The 21,945-nt window shown below is 44.6% G+C and overlaps 1 protein-coding gene across 7 annotated transcripts in view; it reads left to right on the top strand.

Annotated features, from left to right (window-relative positions):
• SZT2 (SZT2 subunit of KICSTOR complex) overlaps window positions 1-21,945 on the top strand; it is a 297,498-nt gene that overhangs the window by 94,709 nt on the left and 180,844 nt on the right. For 5 of the 7 annotated variants that reach the window (XR_013262121.1, XM_077450667.1, XM_077450670.1 and 2 more), the window contains exons 26-28: window positions 396-585; window positions 10,465-10,518; window positions 19,471-19,583. Coding sequence is in view for 6 of the 7 variants with exons in the window: in XM_077450667.1 (XP_077306793.1) it covers window positions 396-585; window positions 10,465-10,518; window positions 19,471-19,583 (357 nt within the window). In the remaining variant the exon portion in view is untranslated. The remainder of the gene's footprint in view (window positions 1-395; window positions 586-10,464; window positions 10,519-19,470; window positions 19,584-21,945) is intronic. The other 2 variants (XM_077450669.1, XM_077450672.1) reach the window with 1 other exon arrangement.

The following is a 21,945-nucleotide window of genomic DNA, read 5'->3' on the forward strand; positions in this document are numbered from 1 at the left end:
TGAACGCCATTAAATCGCATCCAAAGTGCCGCTTTTCTGACCACAAAAAACGCTAAACGCGCATCAATTAGCGTTCAGAGTTCTACTTTTTTGCACTGCATATATCACGTCATTTGTGTTTTGGGTGGTGGATCTTTTGGATGTACAAACTTCTGTCTCAAAGTTTTGCTGCATTCGAGAGACACGGGGATGCAATGTCTGCTACAGTTCCTTCTGAGTTTTTTTTTTGCTCGGCTGCATACAGTATGAGTACCAGGATGCGGATCGCACACCGATGTACCGCTAATGCAGTGGAAATGACGGTATGGGTTCGGACCTGATAGCACTTGCGCTCTGAGGCTGCTGGAGGCAACTTGTTCACTTACCTGTAACTTCTCCTCGTTTTGTCTCGCCAGGCGATGGGCAGGAGGCCGAACACAAGAGAGAGATGCACATTTCCTTCAGCCGTCAGTCTTCCCTGCAGGATCCGAGCTCCAGCCTCCGGCTGCGATGTCCAGTCTACGTCTATAACTGCTCGCTGGAGGCGTTACGGGAGCAGCTGGTCAACCCGCGACAGCAGAGACTCTGCTGTGACATCTTCTTCAGGTCAGTTCAGTTTCCCGCGATCCAGACTGCTGGTCAGAATTTTCATTGCAATAAGTTTTTATTAAATGCAAAAAACTAATGCGCTCCACCTGGCTATTAATAAATGTGTAGAAAAATGTCTGAAAAAAATGTGTAAACCTAAAAATATATCAGAATACGTGTAAATGTGTGGAAGCCGCCAGCAAAAAAATAGTGATCTCTACACCAAAAGAATAATGTATAAAATGAACAAAATTGCGGCGCTACCTGAAAAAAACTACTATAATAAAAAAATGAAACACATATAGTGCAACGGTGAATCCACCTCACTAAAGTGATAAATATGCAATGTTAAGCCGTGAATAATGTTGCATCCGATGAAATAATAAATGTGCATAAATACTCAAAACATCATGCGTGAAATAATAACAGAATACTAAGTATAAAAGTTGCTGAATAAATACTCATAAATGAACAATACAAAAATAAATGAATAGTGCTTCTCTAATAAAGTCCATGCAGCTAATCAGTGAGCATATATCACAGTCCATAAAAGTGGTCAGCCTTCGCGCCGCTAAGTGGTAATAAGTGACTAAAGTGGAACAAAATCCAAAATCAGATATAATGAAACACAGATGCTGTGAAAAAGAGCCTGAGTGATATAAAGTGCAAATGCTAACTAAAAAATGCAGCAGGACAAAATAGTGAGCACAAACTATCAAATAATGAATATAAAGGGGTGGGTCCTGCGCAAATCGTGCCACTCAAATAAAATACACAAATTCAAAATAATATAAATATGTGCATACATACAATGCCGTGAAAAAAATATAGTCCAAAAAACAGCACGCATAAAAAATATATAAAAAAATGGAAAAAAGGTTTAATGATAGAACAATAATAAAATGTCCGCTACTCAAGGCTCCCAGAACTCTCACCTTTAAACGAAGTGAATAAGCAAATCAAACAAACTCCAGGATTCTCTTATTTCATTCATAAATAATAAATAATAGCCATCAGGCAATCCAAAGGAGGGATGCAATGATACAATTCCGCCACTAGAGGGCCAGTCCCAGCTTCCAGAATAGCTGAAATGGATCTTCACTTCTATTTCACAGTGTATGGCTCAAAATAAGAGAGAGGAGGGGGAGAGAGAGAAACAGGAGACTTCCATAGTGTAGTAGTTTAAAAAAACGTCAGGTAAATTTATTAAAAAGCAGTAAAGACTCTCACATTTTAATTGCAAAAACAAGCACAATCAGGAAGAGGGTATAATGACAACTTCCTCCCGCCTTACTCTACTTCCGGTTCGTCCTCTGGCCAATCCCTACGCGTTACGTCATGTGACTTCTTCATGGGGATCCCCCGTTGCGTCACGACCTCGTGACCCTTTGAAAAAGTCACGAGGTCGTGACGCAACGCGTCAGGGAAGGAGCTTTGGTGTTGCACTCATCACTTCCGGTCGCGGCCGAGACCGGAAGTTCGTTTTGTGTTGCGAAGTTTGCTGTCATTTGCTTTAATGTAAGTGGATATTTTATCTATTAAATCGCTGTTATTGATTACTACCCATGAGAGCCTCCCCTTGTCTTTCCTCTATGCTCTATGTACCACCAACGTTAATTGCACCTATTTGAAGATACTGGGGAAAGACTAATCATATATGCACAGTGGTATACCATTGAAGCTGGACTGCTAAGGACGAGTGAACATCTGGTTATTTACAGTGCCTGTATACTAGATTTTTGAGGTGAGAGGCTGGGGGAAACTGGTGGTGCACTGAAGTGTGGCACTGAAGTTGGGCACTGAAGTTGGTCGGTGGACAGTCACGGATTTGGAGAGCACTATATATAATTTTTGCATGGACTGTGATATATGCTCACTGATTAGCTGCATGGACTTTATTAGAGAAGCACTATTCATTTATTTTTGTATTGTTCATTTATGAGTATTTATTCAGCAACTTTTATACTTAGTATTCTGTTATTATTTCACGCATGATGTTTTGAGTATTTATGCACATTTATTATTTCATCGGATGCAACATTATTCACGGCTTAACATTGCACATTTATCACTTTAGTGAGGTGGATTCACCGTTGCACTATATGTGTTCCATTTTTTTATTATAGTAGTTTTTTTCAGGTAGCGCCGCAATTTTGTTCATTTTATACAATAAGTTTTTATTGAAGTTTAACAAGAAGACATGTATATACCTACACATATATAGATGCAACATTTCGGGTTACAGTGCATTACAATAACATAGGACATCGTACATGTGATATAAAGAAAGATGCAGAAAGGACAGTACAGCGTCACATTGCTTTACCAGTTCAGTAGTCAGGGGGACCACATGGACCGCCTGTGTGTCCAGTAAGTTCCCCATTATGAGGAGGAGGCTTCCCCTCTGGCACCCCTAGTGGGTACTCGCTGTGCCTAGAGAGGGAAAATCTCCACCTTCCCCTGGTTCGGCAAGCCCTGTCCCACAATGTTAAGCAGTGCCATCAAGCCCGTAGGGCTCCAAAGCAGATGTCGCTTATCAATGCATATTGCATGTATATCCACTATAAAGGTGTTGAATTATAAAAACAACAAATTTGTTGCAGCTTGTTGCTCGTCACGCAAACTGCATCAGCAATTGAGCAATACGCCGTGTAGGCAATTAAAGAAGAATGATGGATGTTTAACATAAAAGAACGTTAAGGAGTAAAAGTTATAACACAGATAAAATTAAAATAGAATAGATAGAACAAAGGAAATAATAAAATAAAATAAAAAGAGAATAAAGAAAAGCCAGAAGTTCGGAGCCATAACGCAGTTTTCCTCATACCTTCCCTCAGGTCTTGAGCATTATGTAGTAATAATCATATCAGTTTAGTATTTTTAAACCATGCTGGTCAGTATTTTAATATGCCAAATGGACAATGTGTACAGCAGGGCTGATTTTTATTTTATTTTTTAAAGGAATCCATCACGGCAGGAATATAAGAGCGGACTTGTTTCCTAATGGGTCAGGATCCGGGTCTGCCATCCTTATCCCTTCTTCACTGCTTAGTGATTCTCTCTAACTTAAAAAAGAGTTCAACCCTGAATTTTTATTTTCAGAATTGGACTCCGCTAAACCTATTAAAAAAAACATTTAGAGGAATATTTATTTATTTTTTATAGACTTACCAGCCCTGTTGCGATGAAGTCCTCCTACTCTGCCACTTCCTGGTCCGCGGAGCTCCTCGTCACTTCCTCCCTCGCCTGTGCTCCTGGGAAATGATGTGTCATCATTTCCCAGGAGTCTGTGGGCAGTACTGTGATGTTGCCATAACAATGGGGCGGGACCTTCCTCCGTCGCCGCCCGTTATGGCAACTTTAGAAATAATCGGCGCTGTGGCCGGCGAATCGCACATGCGCGAGATGGAGAGGTGCATGCTGGTTAGCCAGCATGCACCTCTCCAAAGCTAATCCAGGAAGAGATCTCGATTTGGGCTTCACATGCCCACAATCATGATGGCAATGGCCACAACAGGAGGCAGAAAAGACGCAGTAAGAAATTAATTTTTTTGCTAAATCGATCATGAACATTGTATACTCGTTTTTGTATTTCATTCGTAATAATGCTAGGATCAACAAAAAATAAAAAAATTAAAAAATTTTGCGGGAACTCCACTTTAACTTGTAGTGAGAATTGGATCAGGAAGTCCGTCCTGGAACACGCACCCCCAAAGACAAGCCGGCTGCGGCAGCCCTTATTTCTGTTCTGAGAGAATCTTCAGATATCAGGGTTTTGGCGTACAGACATAATAGTGCCATCTTAGGTTCAAATTTAAAATAATTAAATAATAATAATAAACAATGTGCTTAAAGGTAAAGCTTTATTTAAAAAATAATAATAATTCAAATAAAAACAAATACCACCTCTGCAATGGTTTTTGCACAGAGCAACCCGATTCTCCTCTTCTGGGGTCCCCCATGGCTCCTGCTCTTCGTTTCGAGTGCCTTCTATGGGGGGGGGGCACGTGTGCGGGCTCACTCCTGAGCAGCCCTGTCTGCGTCTCTTGACACAGAGCAGGTGGCTTGGCTCTGCGCCCCCCCCCCCCCACTCACATGGCACTGCATTTGATAGCAGTGGGAGCTATTGGCTCCCACTGCCATCAGTGTGCCCAGGGAGGAGGGAGACATCAGAGAGAGCAGCTGTTCTCGTGCACATCGCTGGACTGGGCTCAGATAAGAATAAGGGGGGGTTGGGAAGGGGGGATTATGCGGCACAGAAAGGATTTCACCTTAATGCATTAAATGCATTATGGTGAAAAACCTTAAAGCGGGGTTCCACCCAAAAATTGAACTTCCACTTTTCTGGTTCCTACCCTTCTCCAGTGTCACATTTGGCACCTCTCAGGGGGAGGGGAGAGCAGATACCTGTCTAATACAGGTATTTTGCTCCCACTTCCGGGCATAGATACCCGAGCCACCCGCAGGTATCTACGATACACCCCCCCCCCCCCCCCACACTTTACTCTGGGAGACACACAGGTCCCAGAAAACAGCAGAGACCAATGGGATAGCGCAGCGCGAATCACGCATGAACCAGAAAGTGAAGCAGTCAGCAGCTGCAGTATTTGTATCTGCTGAACTACTTTAAGTCAGAAACCACAAAATCAGACCGAAACAGAAGTACAGTTAAGTCACACTTGTTTAAAAGTAAATAGAACAAAACGTAGTCAAAACATAGCCAGAGTTCAGTAACCGGAACGGATAGTCAGACAAGCCAAACGTCAGGGAGCCGGAGATGAACGTAGTAAAAGAGCAAGCAGGATCTGGAGCCAGAAGGGACATCGGCCAAGCAAGTCTTTAACCAGGAATGCAGGAGATAATCTTTGTGATGTTGACCAAGGCAAAGGCAGAGAAGTAGGCAGGACTGATGAGCAGGATCATCAACAGCTGAGTAACTGTGGAGAGAGATGGGAGCTGGCAGCGGCCAGCTCAGAGAAGGAAGGGCTGAGCCCAGCCCTGACACTTTGACACTTTAATATACATTTTAAAGAACTACTAGCATTCCTAATCTACCAAAAAAAAATGCAAATGCTTTTGGAACCGCAACACTGTGGATTAGTCTAGCAGGGCAAAGCAACAGTCTGGAACTTTTAGGCTCAGTTCATATATACAGTATTTCACAAAAGTGAGTACACCCCTCACATTTTTGTAAATCTTTTCTTCTATCTTTTCATGGGACAACACTGAAGAAATGACACTTGTCTACAATGTAAAGTAGTGAGTGTACAGCTTGTATAACAGTGTAAATTTGCTGTCCCCTCAAAATACCTCAACACACAGCCATTAATGTCTAAACCGCTGGCAACAAAAGTCACTACACTCCTAAGTGAAAATGTCCGAATTGGGTCCAAGGTGTCAATATTTTGTGTGGCCACAATTATTTTCCAGCACTGCCTTAACCCTCCAATGTCCAAATTGGGCCAATTAGCCATTTAGCCAAGTCTCAGGTGTGAATGGAGAGCAGGTGTGTTAAATTTGGTGTCATCGCTCTCTCTTACTGTTCACTGGAAGTTCAACATGGCACCTCATGGCAAAGAACTCTCTGAGGATCTGAAAAAAAATTGTTGCGCTACATAAAGATGGCCTAGGCTATAATAAGATTGGCAAGACCCTGAAACTGAGCTGCAGCACGGTGGCCAAGACCATACAGCGGTATAACAGGACAGGTTCTACTCAGAATAGGCCTCGCCATGGTCCACCAAAGAAGTTGAGGTCACGTGCTCCGCGTCATATCCAGAGGTTGTCTTTGGGAAATAGACGTTTGAGTGCTGCCAGCATTGCTGCAGAGGTTGAAGGGGTGGGGAGTCAGCCTGTCAGTGCTCAGACCATACGCCGCACACTGCATCAAATTGGTCTGCATGGCTGTCATCCCAGATGGAAGCCTCTTCTAAAGATGATGCACAAGAAAGCCCGCAAACAGTTTGCTGAAGACAAGCAGACTAAGGACATGGATTACTGGAACCATGTTCTGTGGTCTGATGAGACCAAGATGAACTTATTTGGGGTCAGATGGTGACAAGCGTGTGTGGGGGCATCCAGGTGAGGAGGACAAAGAAAAGTGTGTCTTGCCTACAGTCAAGCATGGTGGTGGGAGTGTCATGGTCTGGGGCTGCATGAGTGCTGCCGGCACTGGGGGGCTACAGATCATTGAGGGAACCATGAATGCCAACATGTACTGTGACATGCTGAAACAGAGCATGATTCTCTCCCTTCAGAGACTGGGCCGCAGGGCAGTATTCCAACTTAAGTACCCCAAACACACCTCCAAGATGACCACTGCCTTGCTAAAGAAGCTGAGGGTAAAGGTGATGGACTGGCCAAGCATGTCTCCAGACCTAAACCCTATTGATCATCTGTGGGGCATCCTCAAACGGAAGGTGGAGGAGCACAAGGTCTCCAACATCCACCAGCTCGTGATGTCATCATGGAGGAGGGGAAGAGGACTCCAGTGACAACCTGTGAAGCTCTGGTGACCTCCATGCCCAAGAGGGTTAAGGCAGTGCTGGAAAATAATGGTGGCCAAACAAAATATTGACACTTTGGGCCCAATTCGGACATTTTCACTTAAGGGTGTACTGACTTTTGTTGCCAGCGGTTTGGACATGAATGGCTGTGTGTTGAGTTATTTTGAGGGCAACAAATTTACACTGTTATACAAGCTGTACACTCACTACTTTACATTGTAGACAAGTGTCATTTCTTCAGTGTTGTCACATGAAAAGACAGAAGAAAATATTTACAAAAATGTGAGGGGTGTACTTACTTTTGTGAGATACTGTGTGTGTGTGTTTTATATATATATATATATATATATATATATATATATATATATATATATATATAAAAATTCTGGACCTCCCCATGTCAGCCTACTATGGGTCAGCTCCGCCCCCTCTGACCCCTCCAGGACCACCTTTTTCCTAGCCCATAAAGGGCGGCTGTCTGCCCACATCGGTGTTCTTTTTTCGTCTTCACTCCGGACACCTTTTAAAGTTTATTTTTATTTTGTTTTTATTTATTTTTTATTTTGTTTTTATTATCCTGTGCCTTAAGGGCCGGTTCACACAGCGGGCGATGCGAGGCGACACGACTCGCCTCGCCTCGCTCCCGCAAGTCGCCCCCGTTCTGTACAATGGAACCGTTCTGAGAGGAGCGACTCGAGTCGCTCCGACTCAGAAAAAAGGTTCCTGTACTACTTCTGGGCGACTTCGGGGGCGACTTGCATTGACTTCTATACAGAAGTCCTCTGCAAGTCGCCGCTGAGGTCGCCGCAGGTCGCGGCGAGGCAAGTCGGAGACGCCTCGCCGCGCCTGCAGTGTGAACCGGCCCTTAGGCCCCTTTCACACGGGACGGATCAGTAACGATCCGCCCCGTGATGATCCGCTCGCTCAGCGGGGATCCCTCCGTTGTCCCCGCTGAGCCGGCGGCGGACAGGGCAGTCCCAGCACACTGTGCAGGTACCGCCCTGTCGGCTCTCCGCTTTCCTCTATGGGGGATTGGATGAGCACGGACCGTCTGTCCATGTTCATCCGATCCGCTCTGCAGACAGATAGAAAAATAGGATTTTCCTCCGTCTGCAGAATCGGACAATAGCGGAGGCGGACAATAGCGGGTGTCTGCGGATGTTCATCCACAGACACCCGCTATCCCATAGGGATGCATGTATGTCCGTATTTCATCTGCAAACGGATTGGATGGAATACGGACATACTGTCCGCATGTGTGAAAGGGGCCTAATAGATCTGGGGAGTTTTGCCTGCCTAGCTGCCTTAGCACTGAAGATTCAGATGGAGAAGTTTTATTTTATTTATTTATTTAATTTATTTAAAAGAGAGCACATCCTCTGTTTTACAGAGAGAAGGGCCCAGTGTGAGCTAAATGCCCACAAAGAGGTTCCGAATCAGCATTCCAGCCTCAAAGGAGTAAAAAAGGCTAGACATGACAAGTCGCAGAGTCGCATGCAGCTGGATAGGCGCCTGTTGTCACTGCACTCCAGATCTCCCTCGCCCTTACCTCACTTTAATCGCTCGGACCTGAGCCAAGAGAGGTCAAGACATCAGAAAGCCTCTAGAAAGAGGAAATCTGGATGCAGACAGAGAAGATCCTCTTCTTCAGACAAGGTCTTCATCGCCGTTCCTGGCAGAAGAAGGATCCTGTTGGGCTTGCTCAGTTGAGGTCATCAGAGGCAGGCAACATCCAGAGTTTTTTTTTTTTTCTTCCAGATTTGTCAAAGACCGCGCATATCGCATACAAAACTCTGTGCCTTCCTCCTCCTTCAGAGATCAAAGCACTTTCGATGAAGGGTAGGGCAGCATCCTGGGCAGCATACGCAAAGGTCGCCCCTGAGGTAGTTTGCAGAGCAGAAAACTGGAGCGCGCCCTAATGCCTTTTATTAGGCATTACAGGCTTAATTGGCTTGTCCGCCTGGCTCTATGGTTATTATGGCGGCTGTCGCTCATTAAAAATGTGAGTAGCGTTGAGGGTTTGGCTTATTTTTTGTCTTCCCTCCCTTTTTAAAAAGCTTGCTACCTCCCATAGTAGGCTGACATGGGGGAGGTCCAGGAAATAAGGAAAATGTTTATCCGTCGCGAGGCGGGTATTTTTTTTGAACACTGGTGTGGGCAGGCAGCCGCCCTTTATGGGCGAGGAAAAAGGTGGTCCTGGAGGGGTCAGAGGGGGGTGGAGCTGACCCATAGTAGGCTGACATGGGGAGGATCCAGGAAAGGAAAATTATGGTAAGTATGGGCAACAATTTTCCTTAATATTCCTTTTTAACTGCATCCAATTCGCATGACATGTGAACTGGACCGGCTTCCGATGGAGCCAGCTCACACATGTCCAGGGTGGCTATGGTCCAATTTAGAAATCAGTCCTGTGCGATTTTGGGTCCAGTTCAGGTGCGATTTCAAATAAAAATTTGCACCTGAATTGCACCAGAACCGATGTACAAAACCGCACCAGACTGCAGAGTGCAAACCGCAGCGGGACATAAGTAAACGTAGCCTTAGTCACAAACTGCAATGTGTTCCTGATAGCCAGAAATACAATTTGCTGGTAGCAGTGTGCCACCCCTGGCTCCCTAGGCCACTGCCAATGTTGACTATCCCGAAATCCAACCCTGATGACTTTTTAAAGTGCGGATTGCACACACTGGAGCACACATTTTGCGACCGTCTCCTTGTATTTGGCCTACAGTGGTTGGCATCAAGCTTCATATTACTTCCCACCCAAAGGTTACAGACTTGCTAGACTGAGACTTTCTACTGTAGTGCTCTCTCTTCTATTATAGTGCTCTGTAGATGGAAATATATGGCTTCAGTCTAGCAGGGAACGGCTTAGATTTGATCAATCTATGGGCAGGCTGGTTGTACCCAATTCGATTCATTGATTGACTTGGGTGCAACCAGCCTCTCTGATTTTTTTTTTTTTTTTTTTTTTTTACATGTAGTTACTATTGGTGGCTATAGCAGTCTTGCCGCCTCTTCAACCCCTTTTTTTTTTTTTACTTATTTCGCTTGTTGTTATTGCTTTTTAATTTAAACTATAAGAAATGCATTATAAACACTAAACACATCCTCTTCAAGCATGTATACTTTCAAAGTATGAGAAATATCTTGGCCATATAGATATATAATGACTTGTCAATCGATATGCAAAAATTCTTCTTTAGGAAAAATGGCACCCACCACACGGAGCACCTGGCTAGCATCTGAGGTTTTAAAGGGGGGTGCACACTATAACACCATTTGGTTACCGCTGGCGTACACAACCCCTTTAAACCCTAAGAGCTCGCTGCCCGGTCCTCCCCGCAGAGCACTGATCCCTGAGCTGCTAACGCTATCCTCTCTCCCCCAGCGAGTTTAGACAAGAGTCAGTGACGTGGGAAATCTTCCAGGAGGTGCTGTCCAGGTAGTATGAAGACGCAGTGCTGCTTTTGCGTATGCAGGAGATGGACTGGGAGGACACTGGGTGCTGGGTGCGGCATTTGGTAGCCTGGCCTTGTGGGGACAGTGTAACCTCTGCTTAAGCTGCATGTGCAGAACACGAGTGTGTGACCTGTGTGCTGCTGGAGCTGTCCTTTTACTTGTTATAACTCACATACATGGGTCTATGTACTAATGAGATGGTTTGTGTTCAGTTCTGCTGGAATCCACCAAAGCCAATCAGATACTTGCTGGCATCATGTAAACCAGGGCTATTCAATTCAAATTCAGCCAGTAAAACATATATTCAGCAGAGGTCCAAATCTTATATTTGTGCTACAACTCAGTCCCCTCTCCAGAGCCCCCTTTACATCATAGTGCCCTGTTAACATCGCATTTCCCCCTTTACATCACATTCCCCCCTTTACATCACATTCCCCCCTTTACATCACATTCCCCCTTTACATCACATGCCCCCCTTTACATCACATGCCCCCCTTTTACATCACATGCCCCCCTTTTACATCACATGCCCCCCTTTACATCAATTCCCCCCTTTATATCCAATTCCCCCCTTTATATCCAATTCCCCCCTTTGCATCACATTCCCCCTTTGCATCACATTCCCCCCTTTGCAGCACATTCCCCCCTTTGCAGCACATTCCCCCCTTTGCAGCACATTCCCCCCTTTGCAGCACATGCCCCCCCTTTGCAGCACATGCCCCCCCTTTGCAGCACATGCCCCCCTTTGCAGCACATGCCCCCCTTTGCAGCACATGCCCCCTTTTACAGCACATTCCCCCCCCCCTTTACAGCACATTCCCCCCTTTACAGCAGTTTCCCCAGCCCCCCCCCCCCTTTACATCAAAGTCCCTTTCATTTCACAGCGTCCTCCAAGTCAACCCCCACCTTCCAATCACAACAGCCCTCCCCCCTTCACAATCAAACCTTGCGCAGGCAAATGGCAGGAGGTGCGGTAAGTCTGGACAGAGGGTAAGAGTTGTCTTACTTTTCATGTAAACAGGCTGGTGATTGGTTTGCTATAACCACCCTGTGTCCTAGCAGCCAATCACCTGCTTGTTAACCTGCTAAGACCTGCCGCGCCTTAACCAACCACCCGCTTGTTAAGGCCCCTTTCACACAAACATTCCGGTTGGGTCCGCCCTTTCTGTTTTTTTCAGGCGGACCTGATGGGACCTGACGGTCCCCATCTGTCTGGCGGATCGCATGACAGTCGGATGACAAAATCTAAACCAATGCAGAACAAGATTGCTTTTATATGTAACAATGTTTGACATGGTGTTCTTCTACTGCAATCCGATTGGATCCTCTACGTTAATATAGTACAGCTGGAAGACCCCCTTAGTAAGGAAGGTGTGAAAGGAAAAATATGGACTCTGTCATTGCTGACTTGTTTTTAGGTTGCAAACCCCATGGATGGATTCACATTCTAATGAGTCTCTGACCTAAAACAAGCATAGAGTGTGGGAGATTTCAGACTACATAATTGGCCTGGATCACTGTATTTCAAGATCAAGAAGCCAGGAAAAGGCTTTGTGGTCTTCACTTTTAAGGAGGACCTCTACTGTGGCAGCCATGCCAAAAAATTGTCAAATGGAGGTCAAAGGACCAGTCACCAGAATTGTCAGTAGGCTTCCTGTATCTGAAATTGGGGTCACAGGCACCAACAAGTGAATGATATAACAATAAAGCAAAATTATCTAAAATTAAATCCAAATGTCCATGGCCCTTGTGGCAGCTGGCCCCAAAGTAGGAGCAATGTCTGCAGAAGAGAGCAAGAAAACAGAGCGGGGCGCCTCCTAAGTGCAGTGATAAACCTATTTATTGATAAAAGGGCAATGGGCAATTCACATAGATTGGTTACATCCAGACTGCTACATTCAGTCCTGTGCCCATCTCTTAGGGCAGCTGCCCGCTTGGTGTATTCGCCTCTGGCGTTGACAAGATGCTCTGTCGCTTCTGGAACCACGCGAAAACCGTTGGCCTCCCTAGGCAGCGATGACATCACAATGGGAGAGTGGCGGGGCGTTGCTATGCGTTTTTCGGAGCATGCACACTCCTTTCTCAAACCCTGGGCTTCTTCATCTGATATCTGTAGGTTTTCCTGGAGAAAAATAGAGTCTGGCTGAACACTGCTCAGCCATTCCCAGGAAGCTTTGTATTTTCTGAATGAGAACAAGTCTTCCTCTGAATGGCTCAAGTTGGAGAATGCTGTATCATGCGCCCACCTCGCCACTTCAGCCAGTCAGAGGAAGCTTTGTACTAAGAAAATACAAAGCTTCCTGAGAATGGCTGAGCAGTGCTCTTCCCGGCTCCATTTTGTTCCAAGACGCTCACAGCTGGGGACACCTACAGACAAGAAGGTGAAGAAGACACGCTTGCCTTATTCCTTATAACCCAAGATGTGGCTAGCCTGGGTTCCAGCACCTGAACACACTGCACAATGTTGTTGTTTTTATTACATTCCTAATGTCTGCTGTTGGCTTGTGTTTGTATTTTTTCGTCATGTTCAGAAATGATAAATTCTGTGGTTTAAGTGATACCTTTTTATTTGTTAACTCAAGTTATCAGAGATGCAAGCGTTTGGGACCTCTTGGATGCCTTCCTCGGATTCCTTGAGAATCCTATAAAGCCTGAGCAAGGGATCTAAAAGCTGGCATCTTTAGTAACTTCAGTTAGTTAATATAAGGGATCACTTAAACGGCATCCTTCCTGTATATGGTTAATGATAAAAGCATCATTATGAGATCACAATGCATCCAGGTCACCATCTCCATTATACTTTATTCTACAATGTCTTCAGAGCCGGTCCTTTCCTCGTGTTAAAGTCAAACTCCAGGCAAACCGCCAACAACACGTTTGAAATACATATATCATTGAAGGTTTTATGTGCTGAAGGATGTGTCCTCTTTGCTGCTCAGTTAGGTCTCCTTCACATGGACAGCTGAAGAGTGGCTGAGCTGCAGTTTTACTGCCCCTCGTCTGATGACCTAAACACAGTAATGCAGCCTCTCAGGGCTGTAGCTATGTCATGGCCATGATCCTTTCACATTAAATAGGGCCGTGCCGCAACCGCCTTGCAACTAGATGCAATGCATAGGTTTGTAGCGTGGTGGGTCAGCATCTCTGGGGATACTCTCCTTCACTTCCTGTCCATCTCTGGGGATGCTCTCCTTCAATTCCTGTCCATCTCTGGGGATGCTCTCCTTCACTTCCTGTCCATCTCTGGGGATGCTCTCCTTCAATTCCTGTCCATCTCTGGGGATGCTCTCCTTCACTTCCTGTCCATCTCTGGGGATGCTCTCCTTCAATTCCTGTCCATCTCTGGGGATGCTCTCCTTCACTTCCTGTCCATCTCTGGGGATGCTCTCCTTCACTTCCTGTCCATCTCTGGGGATGCTCTCCTTCACTTCCTGTCCATCTCTGGGGATGCTCTCCTTCACTTCCTGTCCATCTCTGGGGATGCTCTCCTTCACTTCCTGTCCATCCCTGGGGATACTCTTCTTCGCTTCCTGTCCATCCCTGGAGATACTCTCCTTCGCTTCCTGTCCATCACTGGGGATACTCTCCTTCCCTTCCTGTCCATCCCTGGGGATACTCTGCTTCACTTCCTGTCCATCTCTGGGGATACTCTCCTTCACTTCCTGTCCATCTCTGGGGATACTCTCCTTCACTTCCTGTCCATCTCTGGGGATACTCTCCTTCACTTCCTGTCCATCTCTGGGGATACTCTCCTTCACTTCCTGTCCATCTCTGGGGATACTCTCCTTCACTTCCTGTCCATCCCTGGGGATACTCTCCTTCACTTCCTGTCCATCCCTGGGGATACTCTCCTTCACTTCTTGTCCATCCCTGGGGATAATCTCACTTCTTGTCCATCCCTGGGGATACTCTCACTTCTTGTCCATCCCTGGGGATAATCTCCTTCATTTCCTGTCCATCCCTCGGGATACTCTCCTTCACTTCCGGTCCATCCCTGGGGATACTCCTTCACTTCCTGTCCATCCCTGGGGATACTCTCCTTCTCTTCCTGTCCATCCCTGGGGATACTCTCCTTCACTTCCTGTCCATCCCTGGGGATACTCTTCTTCACTTCCTGTCCATCCCTGGGCATACTCCTTCACTTCCTGTCCATCCCTGGATACTTTCCTTCACTTCCTGTCCATCCCTGGATACTTTCCTTCGCTTCCTGTCCATCCCTGGGGATACTCTCCTTCGCTTCCTGTCCATCCCTGGGGATACTCTCCTTCGCTTCCTGTCCATCCCTGGGGATACTCTCCTTCGCTTCCTGTCCATCCCTGGGGATACTCTCCTTCGCTTCCTGTCCATCCCTGGGGATACTCTCCTTCGCTTCCTGTCCATCCCTGGGGATACTCTCCTTCGCTTCCTGTCCATCCCTGGGGATAATCTCCTTCGCTTCCTGTCCATCCCTGGGGATAATCTCCTTCGCTTCCTTTCCATCTCTGGGGATAATCTCCTTCGCTTCCTTTCCATCTCTGGGGATAATCTCTTTCACTTCCTGTCCATCCCTGGGGATACTCTCCTTCACTTCCTGTCCATCTCTGGGGATAATCTCCTTCACTTCCTGTCCATCCCTGGGGATAATCTCCTTCGCTTCCTGTCCATCTCTGGGGATACTCTCCTTCGCTTCCTGTCCATCCCTGGGGATACTCTCCTTCGCTTCCTGTCCATCCCTGGGGATACTCTCTTTCACTTCCTGTCCATCCCTGGGGATACTCTCCTTCACTTCCTGTCCATCTCTGGGGATAATCTCCTTCACTTCCTGTCCATCCCTGGGGATAATCTCCTTCACTGTCCCAGAGACAGCAGAGGTGGTTAGAGGAAATCTTCCTAAAGTGAGGGGAATTCCCATATTAGGCAGATCGTGTGATTAGAACATCTGTTCCCATTGGAAGATTTACTCACCTTATACTCTCAGGACAACTCTGAAATTTGCCGTTTACACTTAGGCTGGCCATACATGGTGCACATTTCTTTCCTGCAACCACAGGTTGTATAAAATAAATGTACACAATTCCCCCATTAGCACAGACAGTGCTGCCGGGGGAATCCCTTTCGTTGTCTGCTCCCGGCGAGGGGTGGGGGGGGGGGAAGCTGTCCCCACTGGAACAAGACAGTGATTATTGAGACTATGGCAGCCGCTGGTGTGATGATAATCTGATGCACATCCGGCAGGCTGGTTGTGTACCCGAGGCGATCGATCGATCAACTTGGTACATTCAGCCTGCCCAATAACTGTTCGAATCTCAGCCGGTTCCTGATGAACCAGCCAAGACTCGAAGGCTGGAGAAATCTCCCTCCACTGAGTCTGGCTGCATCAATTTTAACTGTGGGCAGCTGAAGGTGCTGCCTGTTCACTTCCTGGATTTACACTTGCTCTGCAGCTCTCATTGGCCCTCTTATGACTCACCCCCCCCCCCCCCCTCCTTTCCTGGCAAACTCTCACAAGAGTGAGAGAGAGCTGTGTATGATGTCATAAGCCTAGGCTAATGACCAGACAAGAAACAGCAAGTGGGCTGTGATAGAAAAAAAAATGTATCCAAAGTTAAAACGACAACAAGGGCAGAAGATTAATTAGATGGAAAGATGAAAAAAAAATGGCCGCAGTTCCGCTTTAATTATGAACTGTGACCTGTGTGGCTGTGCGGTGGGAGTTTTCTATAGGACTGCACAGTATCGGGGGCTCTTTTGATGTTTTGCTAGGTAAAGCAGTACAATGATATGTATTTCGCTTGTATATTCAGCTGTTTGCCTGGAGTTTTTATTTAACATAAGTACATATGTAATGTGTCTTACCAGAGTAAGGAGAGAGGAAATTCTCGCCTTTCCTGGAGAAAATGCCACCCCAGGCTCCCTCTAGTGCTGGTCACATGCGAGGACCGAGGCACGTGAACACTTCATTTGTTTTAGAAGTGGATCAGCCAATTTGAATTCAGATTATTCCCCTTGGCAGAGATCACATGACCAACTACCTAGGCATTCTGATATGTGATGAACAGCTAGCCATGGACATGAGATCACTAAATGATGATAATGTAGTATTGTTTCTACCAAGCATGCCTACTGATGTGCTGATCAGATCGTCCTGGCACCTGCATTATCCCAAGGAGAACAATGCCTATTAGACATGTGCAATTTCATTTAGCTCCGAATTCGTTCTTTTAACGAATTTTGACAAATTCGTTAATTCCAAAATTTCCACATTTTTCAATTGCCAAAATTTTGACATTTCGGAATTTCCAAAACTTTGAAATTTGGAAATTCGAAATTTGGAAATTTGAAATTTCAGAAATTCGAAATTTTAGAAATTGCAACGTTCGGAAGTTGTAAAATGTTGGTAATTGGAAAATTTCTGAAATTGGAAAATTTCTGAAATTCTGAAATTTCGGAAATTTTACATTTAAAAAATTAGGAAATTCAAAATTTCATAAATTTGAAAATCCAAAAATAAGAATGAAAACGTGAAAATCTAAAATAACTGATAAATATTAAATTATAGATATTGGAATTTCCTTTCAAATTTGGCTGTTAGTGAACATAATAAGTAGGATTTTATCCGAAGTTCCCGAATGATCTGAAATAACAAATGCCGTATCTAAACGAATGGAACGTAATGATCGAATAATAATAATTAACAAATAATAAAACCTTTTTATTATTATTATTCGATTATTTAGATGCGGCATTCCTTATTTCAGATAATTCGTAACTTCAGATAAATTTGTATTCGTTACGTTCACTAACAGCCATATTTTAAAGTTAATTCCAATACTTCTAATTTAATAGTTATTATTAGTTTGTTATTATTTCAAATTTTTCAGATTTTCTTTCTTTTTTTCAGATTTTCGGATTTTAAAATTTTTGAATCGAAATTCGAAAATTCGAAATTCAGAAATGTGAAAATTCGGAAACGTGAAAATCTGAAATAATAACTAATAAATATTAAATTATAGGTATTGGAATTTCTTTTAAAATTTGGCTGTTATTACGTTCACTAAGTAGGATTTTATCCGAAGTTACGAATGATCTGAAATAACAAATGCTGTATCTAAACGAATGGAACGTAATGATCTAATAATAATAAACAACAACAATAATACAATCTTTTTATTATTATTATTTATTATTCATTTGTTCCATTCCATTTGTTTAGATGTGACATTCGTTATTTTGGATAATTCGTAACTTCAGATAAATTTGTATTTGTTACGTTCGCAAACAACCAAATTTGAAAGGAAATTCCAATACTTCTAATTGAATAGTTAGTTATTATTAATTATTTAGAATTTTACAGATTTTCGAATTTCGGAATTTGAAAACAAAAAATGTGTTTGTTTTCATTTTCGTTTCATTCGTTTTTTTTTTTTTTTGCTTTTTTTGGAATTTGGAAATTCGGAATTTGGAAATTTGAAAATTCAGGAATTTAAATATCTGAATTTTCAGATCTCCACATTCCAAATTTTCAAATTTCCAAAAAAAGCAAAAAAAAAACCGAATGAAACGAAAATGAAAACGAACACATTTTTTTTGTCAGCGCACATCTGGAAATATCTATTTCATATGCGTATTTCCTTTCCGAGGTGCTCCTGCAGATGGGTGGGTTGTTTTCTTTGACTGGTAAGATTTGGTGATGCTGCTTCAGGCATCCAGTAAGGCCCCTTTCACACTGAATCGGTTTTCAGGCGTTTTAGAGCTAGAAATGGCGCCTGTAAAGTGCCTAAACACCGCCTCCCATTCATTCCAGTCTGACTTTTCACACTGGGGCGGGGGCATTTGCGGGATGTTAGGAAAAGTCTTGCAAGCAGCATCTTTGGGGCGGTTTGGGAGCGCTCCCAATACGCCCTGCCCATTGAAATGAATGGAGCGCCTGAAAAAGCGATTCGGAAGCGCTGCAACGCGTGCGCTTTTAACCCCTTCTTTGGCTGCTGTCGGTGGAAAATCGCAGCTTAAACAGCGGTAAAGCGCCACTAAAATGAGCTGTGATTTACCACTAACGCTCGGGCGGCCCCAGTGTGAAAGGGGTCTAAGATAAATTATGCTTTTGTATGGGGTATTTTTGTATTAGGCCCCATGCACCTGAGGCCCCTGGCAAATGCCCCAGGGGTGCCTATGTATTAAGACAGCCCTGGCCCAGGGTGACTTGATGATGTGCCACCATGGGGTTGGTCCTTGATGTCCTAGACCAGTGATGGTGAGCCTTGGCACCCCAGATGTTTTGGAACTACATTTTCCCATGATACTCAACTACACTGCAGAGTGCATGAGCATCATGGGAAATGTAGTTCCAAAACATCTGGAGTGCCAAGGTTCACCATCACTGGTCTAGGTAAGAAGTGGGTTAAAGGATGATGGGCGTCATTCAGGCTGAAAAAAGCACCTCCACTGGATTACAGAGCAGTGAGTCTGTAGGGAACAACACAAGAGTTAGAATGACTAATGCTTTTTTCAATTTTACTTCTACAGGGAGAGCTAGAGTTGAACTGTAAGCATTAGAGGGTCACTTATAGAGGTTAGGTTATGTGTCTAGAGAGATAATAGGTCCAAACGTGATATTCCCAACATTACACGTTCCTGGAGATGGCTGTCCAGTATTGGTGGGTGCTTCAGTGACCACAGGCTGGGAACCATAGGCTCCGGAATCGGTACTCCCTACAGAAACGAACACTCCTGCAGGTGATGCAGAATGCCGACAAGCAGGACGTTCCTCGTTTTGTCATCTCATGTCTATGTGCAGGTCTTTGTTCAAAGCCATTTTGATTTGATTTTACTACCCCCCCCCCCCCCCCCATTTTAATTAGTAGGGTTTACTATAACCTATATACAAATATGTACTTGTGGTCATTTTTACTAATGACTGTGTAATCTACTCAGTAATTAATCTTCTGCATCCTCGCAGGTCTCTGTCGCAAGAACGTCCGGCGGCCAGTTCTTTCATACACCACCGACAAAAGGAACTTGTCAGCCATTGCATCCTGCTGCAAGAGCACTATCACCAGTGCTATGTGAAAGGTGGGACTACCTCCTGGCTGGGGGGGGATCTAAAGATTGGGCTTGTAATTCTTATTGCGAAGATTGACCTGTTAGAGAGGTTAAGATGTTAGGGCAAAAATGTAAAAAAAACAAAACAAAAAAAAACCTGTGGTACATTTTTTTTGAATACATGCACATTTGTATCCTTTTTAAAAATGCTGCAAGTACAAATGTATAATCTTCCATAAGTCCAGTGTGCTGCAAACTTCCTGTTTGAATGACAACATGATGTCTCTTCTGAACAAGAACAGATCTAAGACTAGCCCCCCCCCCCCCCACCAAAAAAAAAAATACCAAGGGTAAGTACCAAATGGAGGATGGATGTGTATGACAATCACTCTGAAGGTGGCAGCTCCCCTAGAAAAAAGGGTCTTGACGCAGGGGGTCTCAAACTGCCCTCCAGCTGTTGTAAAACTACAAGTCCCATCATGCCTCTGCCTGTGGGAGTCATGCTTGTAACTGTCAGCCGTGCAATGCCTCATGGGACTTTGTAGTTTTACAACAGCTGGAGGGCCTCCAGTTTGAGCCCCCTTTTGCCTTGAGTGAACCTAATGTACAATTTAAATAAAATGTATACTTTTATACAATTCAATGTAGTAGTTTGGTAGTAGTTTGGTCCTACAAATAAGTAGGAATTGTTGTTCTCTGGAACCTAATGTAGATTTAACCACTTCAGCTCCGGAAAGTTATAGCCTCTACAAACTATCGGATATTTTTAGTTATTTACTTCATATGCGGGCGCTACTCACGTATGCGTTCGCTTCTCTGCGTGCGAGCTCGTCGGGACGGGGCGCTTTAAAAAAAAAAAAAAAAGTGTCATTTGAAAAAATGGCACATTGAAAAACGGTGCCTTTTATAGCAGGGATATGCAATTAGCGGACCTCCAGCTGTTTCAAAACTACAAGTCCTATCATGCCTCTACCTCTGGGTGTCATGCTTGTGGCTCTCAGAGTCTTGCTATGCCTCATGGGACTTGTAGTTTTGCAACAGCTGGAGGTCCGCTAATTGCATAACCCTGTTTTAGAGGTATGTGTGGAAGTGACGTTTCGACATTGCTTCCACCCTGCTATGGTATGGAGACGGGTGGGGGCCATCTTAGCCTCGCTCATCTCCATACCAAGGAAGTGACAGGACCCGGTCGCCTCCACCACTGCCGGCGTCTCCGGTAAGCTGTGGAGGATGCAGGAGAGCGGCGGGAACTCACCGCAGAGACCACCATTATCGTTTACCAAACCGCCGCCTGAAGAGATGGATATCTCGGTTGTGGCAACAGCTGCTGCCGTTACCGAGGTGTCCCTCTTCAAAAAAGGGACGTACATCGTCGTGCGGCGGTTGGTGAATGGTTAAATGATTTTATGCTTATTGTACACGGTTTACACTCAGAGGCGCCCTCGTTCGCTTGTTATTATATGCTGCCTCTTTTGTACTGAAATTAGAGCAGCACAATTCATCTTTAACAGATTGTGATCTCAATTCAACCCCTCTGATGATCTTTGTTGCAGAGTTTGCTGATTCTTTTATATAACAAGTGGAGAGACTTATCTGCTCAATCAGCTGTCGAAAGAAAACATCTGGGCAGTCTGCCAAGTTTTTAAAATGAAACATTGTAACTAACTCTTCCTTCTTAGATCAAAGGGATACACTTCTGTTTGTAAAGAAAACATCCCGGCAGTCTGCCAAGTTTTTAATATGAAACATTGTAACTAAGCTTCCTTCTTAGATCAAAGGGATAAACTTCTGTTTGTAAAGAAAACATCCCGGCAGTCTGCCAAGTTTTTAAAATTAAACATTGTTACTAACTCTTCCTTCTTAGATCAAAGGGAAACTGACAAGTTTTTAAACAAAGTGTAAATGCAGGAAGTTTAACCACTTAGGGCTGGTTCACACTATTGCGATGCCAGACATCGCATGTAATTCGCAGCGCACTACTGTTCACATTACATGCGATGTCTGTGCGGTGCGATGTCAGCCATACAGATAGTATGGCTGATATTGCACCGTATTCAGTGCAAACACGCACAGGACCCTTTTTTCTGTTCGGACCAAAATCGGATCGCATGTGTGTTCACACATATGCGATCCGATTTATGTCCGAACTGTCAGTTCGCAGTGCGATACGCGAGCTGAAAAAGGGGGTGTCGTTAACATATAATGACACTCCCCAGCAGTTCGCATATGGCAGTGTGAACTGCTGTGCATGTTGGGTGCGATTTGCAGGGTTCTCGCATCGCAATAGTGTGAACCGGGAGGGATTCCACCTACAAAAAAATTATTAAAAGCCAGCAGCTATAAATACTACAGCTGCTGACTTTTAATAAATGGACACTCGCCTGTCCCGGGG

This window comes from Lithobates pipiens, unplaced genomic scaffold, assembly GCF_037356315.1.
Source record: "Lithobates pipiens isolate NorthernLeopardFrog02 unplaced genomic scaffold, aLitPip1_a1.2 Scaffold_23, whole genome shotgun sequence".
Lineage (NCBI taxonomy): Eukaryota > Metazoa > Chordata > Amphibia > Anura > Ranidae > Lithobates > Lithobates pipiens.